The sequence below is a fragment of the Hemiscyllium ocellatum genome, chromosome 22, assembly GCF_020745735.1.
Source record: "Hemiscyllium ocellatum isolate sHemOce1 chromosome 22, sHemOce1.pat.X.cur, whole genome shotgun sequence".
Lineage (NCBI taxonomy): Eukaryota > Metazoa > Chordata > Chondrichthyes > Orectolobiformes > Hemiscylliidae > Hemiscyllium > Hemiscyllium ocellatum.
In genome coordinates, this window is record NC_083422.1 from 23205969 (window position 1) to 23222837 (window position 16869).

The 16869-nt window shown below is 39.2% G+C and overlaps 2 protein-coding genes across 3 annotated transcripts in view; one reads left to right on the forward strand and one right to left on the reverse strand.

Moving 5' to 3' along the window:
• The first annotated feature begins 325 nt into the window (after positions 1–325).
• On the forward strand, positions 326–2437 carry nkx6.2 (NK6 homeobox 2). The gene is made up of 3 exons (XM_060842395.1): positions 326–743; positions 1263–1435; positions 2178–2437. Exons 1-3 carry the CDS (start codon positions 326–328, stop codon positions 2427–2429), a joined length of 843 nt encoding a protein of 280 aa, XP_060698378.1. The 3' UTR covers positions 2430–2437.
• Positions 2438–5935: 3498 nt separating this feature from the next.
• The window catches only part of LOC132826461 (inositol polyphosphate-5-phosphatase A), a 518580-nt gene continuing 507646 nt past the window's right edge, over positions 5936–16869 (reverse strand). For both annotated transcript variants that reach the window (XM_060842396.1, XM_060842397.1), the window contains exons 15-16: positions 7633–7720; positions 5936–7487 (exon numbers count right to left, since the gene is read on the reverse strand). In XM_060842396.1, the coding sequence (XP_060698379.1) occupies positions 7640–7720 (81 nt within the window). In that variant the 3' untranslated portion in view covers positions 5936–7487; positions 7633–7639. The remainder of the gene's footprint in view (positions 7488–7632; positions 7721–16869) is intronic.

Sequence of the window (16869 nt, forward strand, 5' to 3'; positions counted from 1 at the left end):
CGCGGGAAGCCCAGGATAGTGGCTGGTGGCCGGGCCACAGAGCACAGCGTGCTGCCTCACCCTCCACCTCCCAGCACACAGCATCCCCACCCCCTCCACTCCCTACCCCTCCCCTCCTCCCCCACACTCCCCACCCCCCCCCACCCCCCCCAGCCTGGAGATCTCCCCGGACTGGACAGCCTCCTCTGGATCAACCCAACTTCTGACTGGTGGCACGGTCACCCTCTATCATACACCGATAGATCTGTACCAGCAACAACAGGACGACCCAGCAGAGCTCTCGCAGCGTTTGCCAGTGGCCCTGTCAACTCTATGAGCTGATCAAATGTTAGCCGTCGGGCAGATGGATACCCGCCAGAGTGCATTCGTCCTGAGCAGTACGCCGCTGGCTGCGCTTCACAACATGACTGAGATGAAGGCGTCTATATTTCCCTACTCCCTGCAGAATCCGTCCAGCTTCAAGGCGCCGACCCTGGCGAGTTTGAACGCGCAGATCCCGCTGGGGACGCCGCACGGGATCAGCGACATCCTAGGCCGCCCGGTCACTACCGCTGGCAATCTGCTCTCTGGACTCCCTCGACTCAACGGACTTGCCACCACGGCGGGGATGTATTTCAACCCGACAGCAGCCAGCGTCTCCAGGTACCCCAAGCCCCTCGCTGAATTGCCGGGGAGACCTCCCATCTTCTGGCCGGGAATGATGCAGGGATCTCCGTGGAGAGATCCCAGGGTGGCCTGCCCAAGTAAGTACTCTGTTGCTGTTTTTAATGTTTACACATACTCTCTTATATAGACGTATATTTACACGTGCATACATACATATATCTGTTCGAATCTGTTATTTGAATTATTAGTTAAAACGTTGTCTCGAGAAAAGAACTTTACTGTTTGCTGTGAAATTCCGGATAAATGCTTTCACTTCAGCTTTACAAACTTTTCCTGAATCCCAGCTGCTGTAACGTTAACACTATCACTGTGATAAATACTGATCCAACTGGTGAGACAACTTGGCAATCTGTTGTTTCGTTTTGCGCTGTCAGTGCTGACCCAACAGGCACTTGCTGGTTTTGTTTTGATTTTGTGAAACTCCACACAAAAAAATGACAGAACACGGCCATTAATTGCAGCCAATCCCACTTCTTCACGTGTTCACTTTTAACTTGCAAAGAACTGGGCTCGCTTGTTTTTATTTTAATGCCGTCGATCTACCTATTACAGACAATATTTCCCTGTTTGATTTTTTTTCGTTTCCCCCTCCACAGCTCAGGGCAGTTTGGTCCTTGATAAAGACGGGAAGAAGAAACATTCCAGGCCAACATTTTCAGGTCAACAGATTTTCGCTCTGGAAAAAACGTTTGAGCAGACCAAATATTTAGCTGGACCAGAAAGAGCCCGGTTAGCCTACTCTTTGGGAATGACAGAGAGTCAAGTAAAGGTAATAAGTCTCACTTGCCTAACTGAATCCATAAGGCGAACATAGATAGAACGTGGTGGTCACAATAAGGAAACATTCAACTTAGTATTTGCTAACGTCCTCAATAAACATACAGCAGAATCGTACATTCAAATTATGCTGTTAATGCTAAAGCGTTGTAGATTTTTTATTGTTGTTGTAGACCTGTTTATTCGCAATAGTGATTTAGGTACTTCTGTCAGGCCGGGATTGACAGCAAGGCTTGGTCTCAATCCTCAAGTGACTGGAAGCGGCTAATGTTGACTCATAGTTTCCACGTAACTACTTTAATAATGTTGGTGTTAGAAATATGGACACTGTTGTACAAGCACCAACAACGGACTGTCCATTTCCTCTGCCCTTTTCTAAATCCAAATGTTTCATTTTGAGTATCGAATACACTAAACTGAAATTTGACCTTGCTAGTTCTTGTGAAATACAAAGTAGCAGACACAACATTGCAAACTGTATTGCCGTCGCTTCGTTCTTTGAGACGACACATTTTACAATTGCCCGAGTGCACACAGTGTTGTATTAAACTTCTGGAAAACGATGAGGATAATGGGTAAAGCTCGGCCTTCCTATATAACATTTCGGATAGTCATTTAAAGTCAGTTAACTGCATTGCTGAACACAAGGCGGGATGGTTGAGATTAAGCTCGGCTGTTCAGACAGGGAACTGAAACCCACCGCACTGACACATTCAATTTTCTCTTCGCAACAGGTGTGGTTTCAGAACAGACGGACCAAATGGAGGAAGAAACACGCGGCTGAAATGGCCACGGCCAAGAAAAAGCACGATTCAGAGACTGAAAAACTCAAGGAAACGTCGGAAAACGAAGAGGATGAAGACGAATACAACAGACCCCTTGATCCCAATTCAGATGACGAGAAAATCACACGGTTATTAAAAAAGCACAAAAGCGCCGGATCGCTCACCATCCTGGACCCACACAACAGCCCGGAGATCTTGTGACAAACTTTTTTTAAAAAGAAAAAAAGAAATGATTATTTGAACAGCTTGAAAGGCTGAATTAACCAGGGTATATATAAAAAGTTTAAAATAAATCGATGTTCCAGAGAATGGTGATATGTGTTGTACAGCTTAATGTATGTGAGATGTATATATTTTTTACAGAATAAGTTATGGAATTATCTTACAGCTCGATTATATAAATAACTTGGACTGAATCTGGCGGAGGTTTAAAAGGAGTTGTTGGAAATCACAGTTCACCCTCAAGTGTCTATAAAACCAGGGGTGTTTTTCTTAGAATTTTCAATGTTAAGGAATAACAATCAGAGCTCATCCTTTTGTATAAATTACAGATTACAACTGTAGCTGTACATACTAAGATGCACGTTTGTGTTGTAAAAAATATTAAATGTAAACTTTTTTTGTGCATTCACATTCTAAGGCTAATATTTTGCTTTCGCCTGTGTTAGTGACTTCCTTCAGAGGAGTTTTTTTTCTTCCCGCGTTTTAGCGCCATTAAATCCCAAGGAATTTCCGAACACTGCTGGAGATGATTGAAGGAAATATTATTGCGTCCACAGTGGTTGGGGTGAGGGGTAGGGGAAACTTTGTATTGCCAATAAATTATTTAACAATATGAAACCCGGTGGTCGGAATCCGGCTGATTTTTGTGCCCTGGAGCTAGAGTTCACGATTTACGCGGAGTTTGCTCAACAGTTACCTGTGACTGACAAATTCAGACCCCCTTCAGTGATGACTGGAACCAAAACGGTCTGTTAACTGCGCTGATAACCTCGAATTAATTCCGAGTTGTTTCCAGAATAGAGAATTACAAGCATGTTATCACTTTACTAACAGGTTTTGTATCAAACGGAACTTGCAAACCTAGTTTGATAACATTTTGGTGAATTTGTTGAGAGTTTAATATTCAAAGCTGGGGGCTTTGCAGGTCAGTGCAATTGGGTGTGTTTATAACCACTATTGCAATCAGTGCTGGGACAGTTCATAATATTGTAGCAGTTATGTAAGTTACAAACAAGCCGGTGTGCATCTCAACCGGGGCAACAGACCCCATCAAAGTTAGCAATAGTAGCTGCTTTGCAATACAGCTCGTAGTTACAGCAAACGTAACTAACATCTTAAATTTGTCATAACATTTTGACAAGTTTCCCATCTTTTAGATTGAAATTGCATTTACTAGTTATGTGAGTATTACGGTCATGTTTGTACGGCGTTTTGTTTTACAGCCGATGAACTCCGTTAATCATTTCAGAAATCAAACTGGTCGGAGGTGAGCCAGTGAGGCTTTTGACACTTTCTAAAAATGAAGTATTTGATTTTTGAGGGAATGGATGACCGCGGCTCTGCGGTGCAGCTGCTCAGAGTCTGCTGTGGGGCGCGTTGCATAGTCCATCCAGGCACCTCAGAAATAGATCGAATTCTGCTGAATTTACAGACTCATTCGTAATTTGACGGAATCATTTATATAAGCGAACAAATGAAAGCGGGAGCAATTTCTTGTTCAAAAACACTCATATATGTGTCTGGAGTCCAATGTTGGGACACTTTGGTATAAGTTATTGTTTTAAAGTAATAACGCCGTCATATCACATTGAAACTAATCGAATATTTACCAAAAAATATCGCGATTTGATGTACCAATGCTTCCAACCACTTATGCATCAGTGCGGTGTGCCTCCTCATTGGAGACCAGATGTCATATTCTCGCTTCTTCAACTGTTGATGAAGAGTTAACATCTTTCTCCCTCTCCTTCCAGCCCTCATCCATCGAGAATCATTGATGGCCATATAGATTGACATAACGAAATATCTCACTGCAGACACATTTCAGTCGCTCATTTCTTAAGCAGAATCACTGGCCGCTCTTGCAAATTTTGGGAACTCGCGCGGTGTGGGATATCTTGTGCGGGTATTGCAGGGGCGAGGGTGGAATCAGTTCTGAAATGAGTGAAGAGCTGGGGAGGGGGTGGCGGGGGGTGGGCAAGGTCACATAGTGGGAGAGGACAGGCACAAAAGGGAAGATCAACTGCGAGAGGGAGAGAGTTTGGGAGCTGCGACTGCGGCGGCTGGCGCCGTTCTCTGCTTTTTAGTTCACATTCCAAGAAATTGTCTGAGAGGGAAAAAAAACAATTCTTCAATAGAAATATAAACTTTCCACGCGGTATAGTTAGTGAGGTTAGATATGGTCGCCAAGTTTAGATCGGGGAACAGAAATCAGGGAGCCAGTCAAGCGCATGAAACTGACAATCATCAGAGAGAAAACAGCAAGTAGTGACTGAAAGAGTTTTATGCTTTAAATGCAGAGCGAAACCGCATGTGTGTGTTTATGTGTGTGTGTGTGTGTGGTGGGGGTGACCCATACCACTCTTAAGGTGTTTTTTCTACCATGTCCGTGTTAAATACAACGACGTTGCTGTTTTAAATATATATACTTTTTAACTTTAATCCCTCATCCACAACTAACCTTTGAATATTTTAAAATACATTTCACTCGGTGCAAAATCTACTGCATTTTTCGTCAATTGAGATGAGATTATTTCTGATTTCACAAATTAACTCAAGACTTTTGAATACTTGCATCAATTTTCAAGCAGTTTAAGTCAATTTTAAATAGTCCGATCATAGACTTTCTAAGTACGCCGCACAATACTATCTGCTTAAGAATTGTGATTATTTCGCGTATTTCAGTGGCGCTCGGTGGGAAATGTCAGAAATCTACACCACACCAGCTCATGACGAGAGGACTCGGTTACTTGGTGAGACCGTCAAAGTGTGAACGATAGCTAAGTCGATTCTCGCTCATGGTTAACTAGATTTGCCATCAGTTCAATCTATGTTTGATAATGCTGCTCTGATGGGGTGTGAGCCGAAATGTTTCACTTGCCCCTTTCCCTCCCAGGGACGATGCCTAACCGTGTGGGACAGTTCCCAGCGAATCTCACTACAGATACTGGAAATACCAGCCTGCCACTGGAGATCTGGGGACCGGCAAAGAGTTGGGAATCTTAAACCCGCACAAATTAGTGCAACATTGGCTTCTGAAGAAGGGTCACTGAAGTCGAATTCTTGCTTTCTCTCCACAGATGCTGCCAAACTTGCTGAGTTTCTCCAGCATTTTTTGGTATTTTTTTCAGCATCCTCATCTTTGTTTTTAACCCCAAACCAGACCCCTCCAAACACCCGTTGCTTATTTTGCTTTACTCATCCCCCCTTGTGAAATTCAACCCATTCTCGTTGTCAGCTCGGTGTGTGTGAGTCGAGCCGATGAAGCCCTTGGTCCCAGACTTTTTTTTAAAGAACCTCCTACTTTTCACGTTCTCCTACTTCGGGGAGGGGGCGTCGTCCGTCGTCCGTCCAGGAAAAGTTAAGAGGAATTAAGTTCTAGAAATGGTAAAAGGCGCGTCTCAGTTTACACATCAAAAGGAGACCCAGATATCTTACAGAAGAGTCGGTTACAAGCAAGAAATAAACTAATTGTGACACTTGAATTGTTTGAGAAACAAAGAATTTTATTTCTATAGCCCATAAACGTCACTTAAGTTGAATCCTTGATTTAATAAAATAGTTTACAGTGTGTGGCTATTGATACATGGACACATCGGTACAGTTTGTCTGCATCCTCCTTGTTGCATTCGGTCTACAGACGAGAATGATCTCACGGTCACGGTCACATAAATTCTGCCGGCGGACACAAAATCATTTCCAATCGTAGTGATTTATACGAAAACACGCATCAATCCACCGCTATCAAGTAGCTAGTGAACTTTGTAGTGTAGTAAATTAAATCGATAAGAGGAAACGTTTCGGCATTGGCTGTGTTTCCCATTTTCGGACCTAATCATCTTTTAATGCTGTAAGGAAGGCAGCATGTACAATTTGCAACATTAGCGCTGGAGATTAAATATACGCGGTACAATACGAAATTGGCAACTTCAGGTTTCAGGGCATTATATACAATCCATTAAAGCACATTTAGCAAGCGATTATCAGGAGAGATTCCCACTAAACTCTGTCCATAGATACTTGGCACTATATGCAGTAACAAAAATAGACAGAAATAGTTTACAAAAAATCTTATGATACCCATCCTCTTAATTTTCACATTCTGAAAACAGCATTATTCAGGAATAAGTTACAATAGAAGTACTGAACACAAAGACTGTTGTTGTGTGGTGCTGATAGCAACTTCGATTATTTCATCAACAATGGCACGGTACAAGCTTTATCTACAGTCTAATTTGGTCGAGGACTTGTACGTTTTTTTATCTATTCAATCTGCTGTAGGTACTAACTAATAGTTGATATGTCAGAGCAGTCAGTCTTTATGAAAGGAATTTCACGTAGGCTTGTGGAAAGATTATATTATAAATTAGTTTCTTTTTAAAAGTGAATATAAAAATGAGAGGAGCTAAACTGTGATTCAAAACCAGATATGTAAAATGTAGTATCTAATATAGGGAATCACCAAACTGAAAATGTCTAACTAGCCTACCACAGACATAAAAAGATGAAGGGAATATCAATAATACCATCACTGGAAGTAATTCCACGATCTATACAATCCAATGTACAAAAAAAACTCTCTAATACAGTATCGATATACAATTTTCGCATTGCACTTCATAAAACTTTACATAAGGAAACAGCTTCTTCCTTTTAAAAGACACACAATGTTTTCAGCTAAACATTATAAACGTGAGATATTTAAAGGTGTAGTAAATTCTACTGTTAGTGTTTGGCAACAAGTCTGTGACACGTTTTTAAAACTGTCCCACATTGAATTCAAGTGTCACAGGAATGTCTGAAATGGCGAGGTATGTGTGGCCGTCTTGTGCAAGACTTCAGATGTCAAAGCAAAATGGATGATGAGCAGCTTGAGGTGCGGCCCTAAGAAATACAGCATCAACATGAATTGAATGAGAGAGATGTGTGCGAACGTTCTGATGTCCCTGTTCCTCCGCTTCTTATTTGCTTGTTTGCAAACAGACTAGAGGGCAGTTTCTCGAAAGATTTTCTCAGTCCGCTGATACCGTTTAGCTGCTACAGAGGAGAGACAGCAACAAGGAAACCGCAGTTAATATCGGTTAACAGCAACAGCCAAAGTGTTAAAAAGTGCCAACAAATTAGTTCAGTGCCCAAAATGAAAATGAGTGAATAGTAAAAAAAATAAAACATTAATATTTACCACCACATCACTGCACCACACAACAGTTGCGCATATTTCTATTAGGTTTACCTGCCCCAGCAGCTATTCGAAAGAACAGGAAGACAGGCTGTGAAAAAAAAAGACACACACAATCACATTACTGGATCAGGGTAACATTTCAAACTGCAATGTTTGACCCATGAAAGAGTTTGAGAGTCCAGGCTTCTAAATTATTCTGTTTTTTTTAAGAAGATGGGTTAAAAGGGTAAAATGCTTATTCATGTTGCATTAATAATATTGGAGGCGAGTAAGGACACTTTTCGGGTCAGTGTGAGATGTATTAATTCGAGGGGTTAAATGGTTTATTGATGTCATATTTATCTTCTTGTGCTGTGTTTGTTTGCCCTTCTTGTCCTCGAGAGAGAAATCCAGCATTTTTTTTCCCCTTCAAGGTTGTGAAACCTCGCTGTTATACTGAAGGACAGCGCGAGTTCCGGTTGCTGCATTCGGCCACCCGCTGATTCTTGGACTATCCACTCACTTCGACCAATGAAAGTCACCTCTTAGTCAAGGCAGCGTCCCAAAACGTCCAGCCAGAAACTCAAGATCAGAATGTGGCTGTCAGCGATGGCACTACCAACAGGAGAAACGGACTAGAGATTTGCGGCTTCTACACGGGGAGGTGGTGGCAAGGTGGTAATGCAACTGGACGAGTAATCCAAAGCTCCCAGTTGATGTTCTAAGACATGAGCTCGTTGGTCCTGAACATGATTCCAAACCCATGGACTCTTGAGGGAAGTTGAGACCTAATCCGTCCAAGGGCAACAAATGCTGGCCTGCCAAGGAAACTCAACACCCGTCCAAGAATAAAGGAGGGAAAAATCTGGGAAGCTTTGTCTCCTTCCTTGCTCTTTATAAGTCCTGCATCATCACAGCACCCTTTTAGATGCTCTCCCTCTTGTGCACCTGATAGAACACCTCTATGGCTGCAGAAAGCCAGCAGACTAACTGCTAAGGAGAGAAAAAAAGGTAGTGGGAAGAAAATGGAAAGATGAAATGAAAAGACCAAAAAGAGGGAGAGCTAAATGCAAGAGGACATAGAACAATAAAAGTGGGAGAAAGTAAAGGATTTTTAAAAAAAAAGACAGAAAGGAATGGTTAGAGTTGCAGAACTGAAGGTGGTGAAAATGAAGGAAGAGGATAGATCCAGGAGAGAAAGCCCCGAGCGAAGAAAACCAAAGTGGAACTTGAGAATGAGAGCTGATTAGGAGAGGTGAGGGTACCATCAAGCTGCCTTTTGAAAACTTATCAATATCAGAAAACTTCATTAGAATAGTGTAAGAGGTGTGTTAATGGAGCCTAAAAAAATTCATAACTACTGAATCAGAAATTCTTATTATCATTGATTGTTTGAGAGTGGTTTTCAGACATCTCAAGTGAAACTTTGCTGGACATCATTTCTATTCTTGGCTTCAGGTTACACACATTATATTGCGCATTTGGTTATGTTGCTGTGTGCTCCTACAACCACTGCACATCACCTTACATATGGCAGTGAAACTGCTCAATTTTAAATGATAAAATCTCAAATGCTTCCTTATTATAACAATTAGCGTTTTTCATGAAGGAGGTTGGGTTAAAATGACCCCAGAAGTTTTATGATATTTTGTTTTTTGTAGGCATCACTCTCAAGATATTTATTGCCCATCCTAATTGCAATTAACTAGATGGTGAGTTGCTTTTTTTGAATACAACTGAGTGGTTTACTAGGACATTATACAAGGCAGTTCTGAGGAAAGATCACTCAACCCAAAATACTAACTCTATTTCTTTCCACAAATGCTACTAGATCTGCTGAGTCTTTCCAGCAATTTCTATTTGTTGAAGTTGAGTCATTGCTGACTAACCTAGACCAGTATGATGAAATCGTCTTTTTGTAACCATTTTATGCAGTGCACACCAGCAATCTGTGAATATTGTAATTGTCAGTCTGGTACCGAGGAGTAGGGAGAAGAGACTCCATTCTAAAAAGGTGCTGTTACAGCATGCTCCAAGCTATTGGGACTCAGGAGAAACCCGAGGGGCTGTGGGCCTCTGAAGAAGCAATGTGTCTTAAGTGCAGCTGACTGCAAGGGTGAAAGATGCCTACAAGCAGCACTTGCATTCTGCAACTGAACAAGAGAGCTCTGGGAAACACAAAAGCAGTACCAGCTTAGTGAAGCTAGTTATATGTGGACTGGTCGAAATTGTGCCTGTAAGTAGGTAGAATAGATCCAAGCAGGAACACAGTCCCAGTTGGGAGGATGAACTACTGTGAACTGTTATAGAGATAGTCCATAAGGGAGCAGTTTTTGAGGCAGTACAACAGCTAGTTCTTAAATTGTGAAGAAGTAGAATCTCATGTAAAATTTTAATTGGATTTGGAGACCTCCAGCATCACTAACATCAAGAGGTTGCTGAGAAATACACAGGATTTGACTTGTTTGCACTTGCTATGATTTTCAGGGCTAATTAGATTGTTCTGAAGTATTATGAACTTAATATCTAACTAAAAATCAAATTGCACCTCCTTAAAAGTAGAGCAACTTTTTAGAGCAACTTTAAAATTTATCTTGCTTTTTACAAGTGCAAAGTTCATTGATACCAAATTGATTGTAGTCTTCCAGCAGTTGAACCCATGAAAAGTTTTAGAAGTTCTAACAACATCTGAATTTCCACACTTAGTTGAACATGTATGAACACTAGACATTGCTGCTGGTTTCATAGGAGTAATGATAATAAATGCCAATAATTGTGTCAATATTATTAATGCCAAATCCTGACCATTATTTCCACTTGGTCACTATCACTTTTGTTGACAGAGGAAAGCTACGCTGACAGTTGTGGCAGGGGTTTCTTGTGCTGCCTCTTTCCTTGGAGAAATAAATGAGGAATAGTGGAAAGGCATCAACTGCCCAAAATTCCAGCAAATCTATTGAATTGCTTCTGACACAATATACTTTATGCAAATGTTAAGAGCACCAATTAAGACTTGAACTTGGCCTGCAGCAGTTGATAAATGTGGAATGTGAGCTTTTGTAATGATTTAGAAATATTTACGATGGCCCTTTTATATATTTGAGTAAGAGCCTACCACCAAATGTTTGATAATGTCAGCAATTGCCTGAAGCTCACATTTGGAATGAGATGAAAGGCACATTCATGGACTAAGCTATAGGTTTAGCTCTGCTCTATGAAATGAGAAAAGGAACTTTTATCCTCAGCATATTTTTACTTTGGAGACTGGCTTGTTCTTAACAAGAATTGACTGAGTTATTTCTACATATGGAGCCAGCCTGCTCCTTATATCAATAACAAGCCTACAACTGAGCAAACATATTGATTCTAACTATGGCTTTGCATAATGGAAGTTTCTCACTTTTTAACATGCATTGTATAAATCCCTTACTTAAATTATCATGCCATTAAAAGACAAAAGAACATTTGCATCTAAACAACTTTATTTTCAGCAAGCCCTCCCTAAAACTAAGCCATAATCAAACTTTGATCAATATAAGCATGAACTAAACATCTCTTTCTCTCTCTTGTGTAAGTGTATTTGTACAATCAGACTGTTGATTTTCACTTTTGACTTGCATGTTCCTGATAGCTACACAGGATCCAAGGGCAAAAAAAAAGGTCACTGATGTAAATAAGCATGCAATGACTTACTTTAAGCATTAAAATATTAAAATAAGTGATGTTGTATAAAGATTTAATTTATCCCTATAGTTGAGAAGACCTTAATCATTGGTTGGCTATGGCTAGGTACAGATTCAAAGACAAATATATTAGCAGATGTGCAGATCTTGCGAAACAATGGCTTATTTGCAAAGTTTGTAGCTTTAATTTATTCAAGAAAAGGATTGTTGAAAGTTCCTTCCAGTCCTGAAAGTTGAGTTGAATGATGTTGTGACACTATATCCTATAAACACACAAAACACTTGTAAAGGGGTTCACATATGTTAAAGATACTATCGTGCATAAAACAAAATGCAGCATGTTTAACTATATACTCATTAAATTGTTACTAATCTAAGAGGAAGAGTAACAGTTAAAATAATCCAATTACATTAAAATGAGTACATATGCAGATATACACATGCATAAATACCAATTTTTCCTAGCTGCTATCAGTTCTGATTAAGTATCAGGAGACTTGAAAGGTTAACTCTGCTTTCTTCCCACAGATGCTACCAGATCTGCTGAGTTTCACCAGCAATTTCTGTTTTCGTTTTAGATATAAACACAACCTAGTTACCAATATTAGAATCCATTCATTTGAATATTTATGTTGAAAATTAATTGCAATTTTAACACTATTTTAACTTAATTTAAAAAAGGATAATGGCAAATGTTTTATACAACTCCAGAGATTTATTGCAAATCAGCAACATAAGGATTTTGGAGCTAACTTTGCTATTAAGTCCCATTGACACTGGGTGATACAATGATATTCTAACTCCATCTGCTTAACCTACAGTTATTTAACTGATCATGTTTCACAAGATTCCTTTAAGTTCTTTCTCTTAGCATGTTAATGTGAGAAGAGCGCCACCATTTTATAAGTAGCAAATTTGACCACAAAATTAGTCGATAGTCTTGTTTCAGCAGTTTTCTCTAGAGTTTAGCTGTAGCCCACTTTGAATGTCAAATCTACTATAATCTATGGAAAAGTAGAACAATTGAAGTGCATAAGGAATGTACTCTGAACAGGTATATGTAGAACAAAATAGTTTGCAACTTATAAGGAATAAGCCACAATTGATTTAGTAATGAGTAGCTAATGAGCATTAGTTAACAGACATGATCATATGGATACATCTTGAAAATATGAATCAAAATAATGATTGAATTTGATGTTAGAATTGAGAGGAAGAATGAAGAGGCAAAACTAAGGTTTTATATTTAAGTAACAAACTTAGAAATTAATTAACCACAGCAAACTGGGCTGAATTGATAAAAGGTAAGCCATGGCAAGCAATCAAAGAAGTATTTAATAAGACACGGCACATTGTCCTAATAGAAACAAGATTCATTTATAAAGTTCAGCCACCATGGTTGACAAGTGAGATATGGCACAGTGCCAAATTAAATGCAAGGAGAATGCAATGAAATCTACTGGAGTGGGAGAGTTACAAAAAACAAAAAAGAGTAAAAGAGAGCAAGTCAGTGAGTTTAATTTACAAAAAAAAATTAATACAAACATAATAGGACAAGATCCAGGTCCTGATCATTTCTATCCCAGAACACTTAAAAAAAGTGAAGCAATTTCAGATGCATTAGACATAATCTACAAAGCACTCCAGATTCGAGAATTAAGCTGTGCATTGGTAAATTATCAGTGTCATTCAATTGTTGAAGGATCACAGAAAACATCAGTTGTGGAAAACTTATTGGCATCTCAAACACATGGGAGATAATCAAATGCATGGGAGGTATAAGCTGACTGGTGATATTCCATAAGGATTAATATTGTTGAATTTCTTGAGGAATTTGCTTTCACAGTAGAGCGCAGCATCTTTGGAAATTATCTATCTGAATTTCCAGAATTTATCTGATAAAGCTCTGCACAATTAGCAGGGAAAGAAAAATAAAAGAACATAGAATGGGAGGTAAACCAGTGAAATCCATTGTTAATTGGCTAGAAGACTAAACACAAATAACCAAAATAAAGGGATAAATCTCTGATTCTGAAAGGATTTTTCTTGTATAGTAGAGACTAGAATCAAAGGATACAGCTTAAGAATAAGAGGTGATATGAGATGAGGAGAATTAATTTCTCCCAGAGGTGGTTAGTTGGTGAAATGATCTTCCCCAGAAAATAGTGCAGACTGGGTAGATGTACTTATTCAAGGCTAAAAGTTAGATAGGTTTTTTTGATAGACAAGGGAGTCATGGATTATAGGAAGGCAAATAATAAGGTGGTGTTGAAGCCACAACTGCATCCTCCGTGCTCTTACTGAATGGTGGAGCAGGCTTAAAGGACAGAATATCCTACTCTTAAAGACCTATGTAAAAGAAGATAACTGGTCCTCCATGAAATAAAAAAAATCTGAGCAGGGCACTAATTTTCCTCATGTATATCACTGAATTGAATGAAGGAACAGAGAGCTGTACATCTAAGTTGTTTTTTGGGACATGGAGTTACAAAAATAAAATATATAGACAGAGTACATTAGAATGTAAAGCTATGGCAGGTGGAGTTCAATGGAGAGAACTGAAGTCATCTACTTTGAAGCCGAAAAAGAAGGTCAGAATATTTTCTTCATGGTGAGAGGTCTTCACCATAGATCAGCAAAGAAATTTTGTCATCTATGTACAAAATTCATACAAAGCCAAGAACAAAGAATGTTCAGATAGGCTCACGGGATGTTGGCTTTTATCTCCAGGGGAGTGGACTATACAAGTCAGAACGCGATGCTCCAAGCCAGCAGTACAATGTTCAGATTATATTAGAGCTAAGATGTACTAGCATTGGAGCAATTTGCTGTGCAAATTCACCAAAATAATGCAATACATAAGGGGTTAAATTAAGTTAACTGATCGTGTGGACTTGGTTATATTTTCTTGATTTTATAAGGTGATGATCTAATCAAAGTATTTAAAATGATAAAGGTAATGGATAAGGTAACTGCAGAGAAGCATTTTCTCCAAAAAATCCAGAATTAGGGGCTTTAACCTTAAAATTAGAGCTATCCCTTTTAGCAGTGAAAACACAAAACATATTCCCAAGTAAAAGACAAAAAGAAGCTTAGAATTTTCTTCTGCAAATGGAATACTCTCCACCTACCTGGATGAATGAGGAGCTCCAACAACACTCAAGAAGCTAGATACTAATCAAGAGCAAAGCAGGCCATTTGATTGGCACGACGTCTACAAATATTCACTTTCTCCACCAATGAAGCTTAGGAACAGAGACAAGATGCATTGCAGAGTCTCACCAAGGCACTTCAGATAACACTTTTCAAATCCACAACGACTGCCATCTGTATGGACAAGTGCCACAGATGCATGGAACATTACCCCTTGCAAGTTCCCCTCCAAGTCACTAACCATTCTAAATTGAATTACATTCCCTCTCTTTCACTATTACTGTGTCAAAATCCTGAAACTCTCTCCCTAATACTACTGCGAATGTTTCTACACCAAATAAACGTCAGTATATCAAGAAGACAGCTCACCAGCACATTCTCAAGGGCAAATATGGAATTGCAATAAATTCTAGTCCAGCCAGTGAAGCCCATGTCCCCTGAATGAATAAAGACTAAGGACGCCGATTAAATTGAAATTTCCAAGTCTGAGATCAAAAGGCAATTGTTAGCAAATGTTACCAAGGAATATGAAGCCAAATTGTTTAAGTGAATTTGAGGTACTGACATTATTCTGAAAAATGATACAATATAACCTTAAGAGAAGGGCTTCAAAAATTCACACTGCAGGTACTTGGGAGGAGTTTAAAGGCCAGCAGAAAATAATAATGTATGGCAAGGGGCATGTAAAAGGGAAGAGTCTCTTTTGTCAGTTTTGTAATCATTAGAGTGCTGTAAAAAAAAACTTATCTGGATTAATTGGAAAATATGAATCATGGTCACAGGTTTATTCAACTGAACAACCCACTACAGCCAGTTGAATAATGCAGGGAAGCATTGTAACAGTGGACATTGATGAAAAGGGTCTCTAATTAAATGCAACTTATGCATTGGATGTAAAGTCAGAATAGATAGTGTACAAGTAAATTCAATTGAATAAAAAACTCAATGTAACTAGAAGTTATAACTGTATTATAAACTATTTATACATTTAAAAGAAGCAGGCTGTTGAAAGGGTCAGAGTTATACTGTTCATCCTGATCATGTAACGACTACACAAATAGAAATTTGAGAAATATTCATGTGTCTACCAGATAAATACTGTTTATGGAAAATGCTCATATGCCCATATGTAAATAGGGTTCAGAAAAATATATCCTCATATCAATAGGAATTATCTAGCATTACCTATGTTCAGCTTATAAACATTTTTTGAATTTTTATGAATGCCAGTTCACTAGGACTGCTTTTGTTTTCTAATGAGAAAATTTCAGTTTTACTTATTCTCATAATATTTTCTGCCAATTTTGTTGGTATCTTGCAGCAGTGAACTGCTTATCTGTTGATCAGAATGAAATAGTGGAGGGAACGGAAGGGAAGAGAAGTTCAAGAGACCATATTGGAGAGCGCGTTGACGAAGCATGAAAAAGAGTGACAGAAAGAATTTCAATTCAATGCAGTGCTGAGGGAGTGCTACCCTGTTGGAGATGATGGGGTGGAAATTCATCTCAGGTAGTGGCAAAATTGGATAAACTGTCGCATAATTGGTTCCATTGCAGTTAATAAATTAAATTATCATCTGTGTTCAACAGTCCATTGCCTGATATGATAAGCTCTCTCTTGTCCTTTATATGACATTAAACCAAGGCATCAACTCTGCTTTTTAAGAACATAAAAAGATTGCATGTAAGGAAATTCTTCTGGCACCCCGGCCAATCATCACATTTCAACCAATGCTGCTAAAACAAATTAATTAGTGCTTAGCGCATTACTATTTGTAGGAGCTTGCTGTGAACAAATTCACTGTCATGTTTGATTACATGGCGGCACTGACTTTATATCAAAGGTACTTTGCTGTGAAGGTTGTAGACATCATAAAGAATAGATGTTGAGTTCATTTTCTCCTCTTTTGACTATATTGGAGCAGAAATTGCTGTAAGAGGACACCTAACATCGTCTGATATTGGCTGAATTGGTCTCTGCGTCCCTTCAGCTCAGTGAATGTTTACCCACTAAATTGCTGAGGTATGAGGTGGAAACATTTCAGTGTGGGAAACAGGCTGTCCAGAACCTAAATACAGCAGGATGGCTCCTTAACCAAACTGAAGGATTGAAAAATAAACAGTGATAAGATGTATATTACTGTGCGAACCACAGCAACCTCACAACATTCAACAGATTTCAATGGTGATCAAAAATTCTTCTTTCGAGAGCTTAGTGTAATGGTAAAATCTGGGCAGCCAGCTTTGGCTTTGACATTTAACCATACATCTCCACTCATCTGAAGTTGCTGCAACATTTTGGCACAAATAACAGTGAATGTTATCACTGTCAGTATCAGTTTCACACCAAATCTACCCGTTACGATAGAGAACTAAGAATGGCAAAATATCGTATTACTAATACCTTGTCATTAAAATAATTT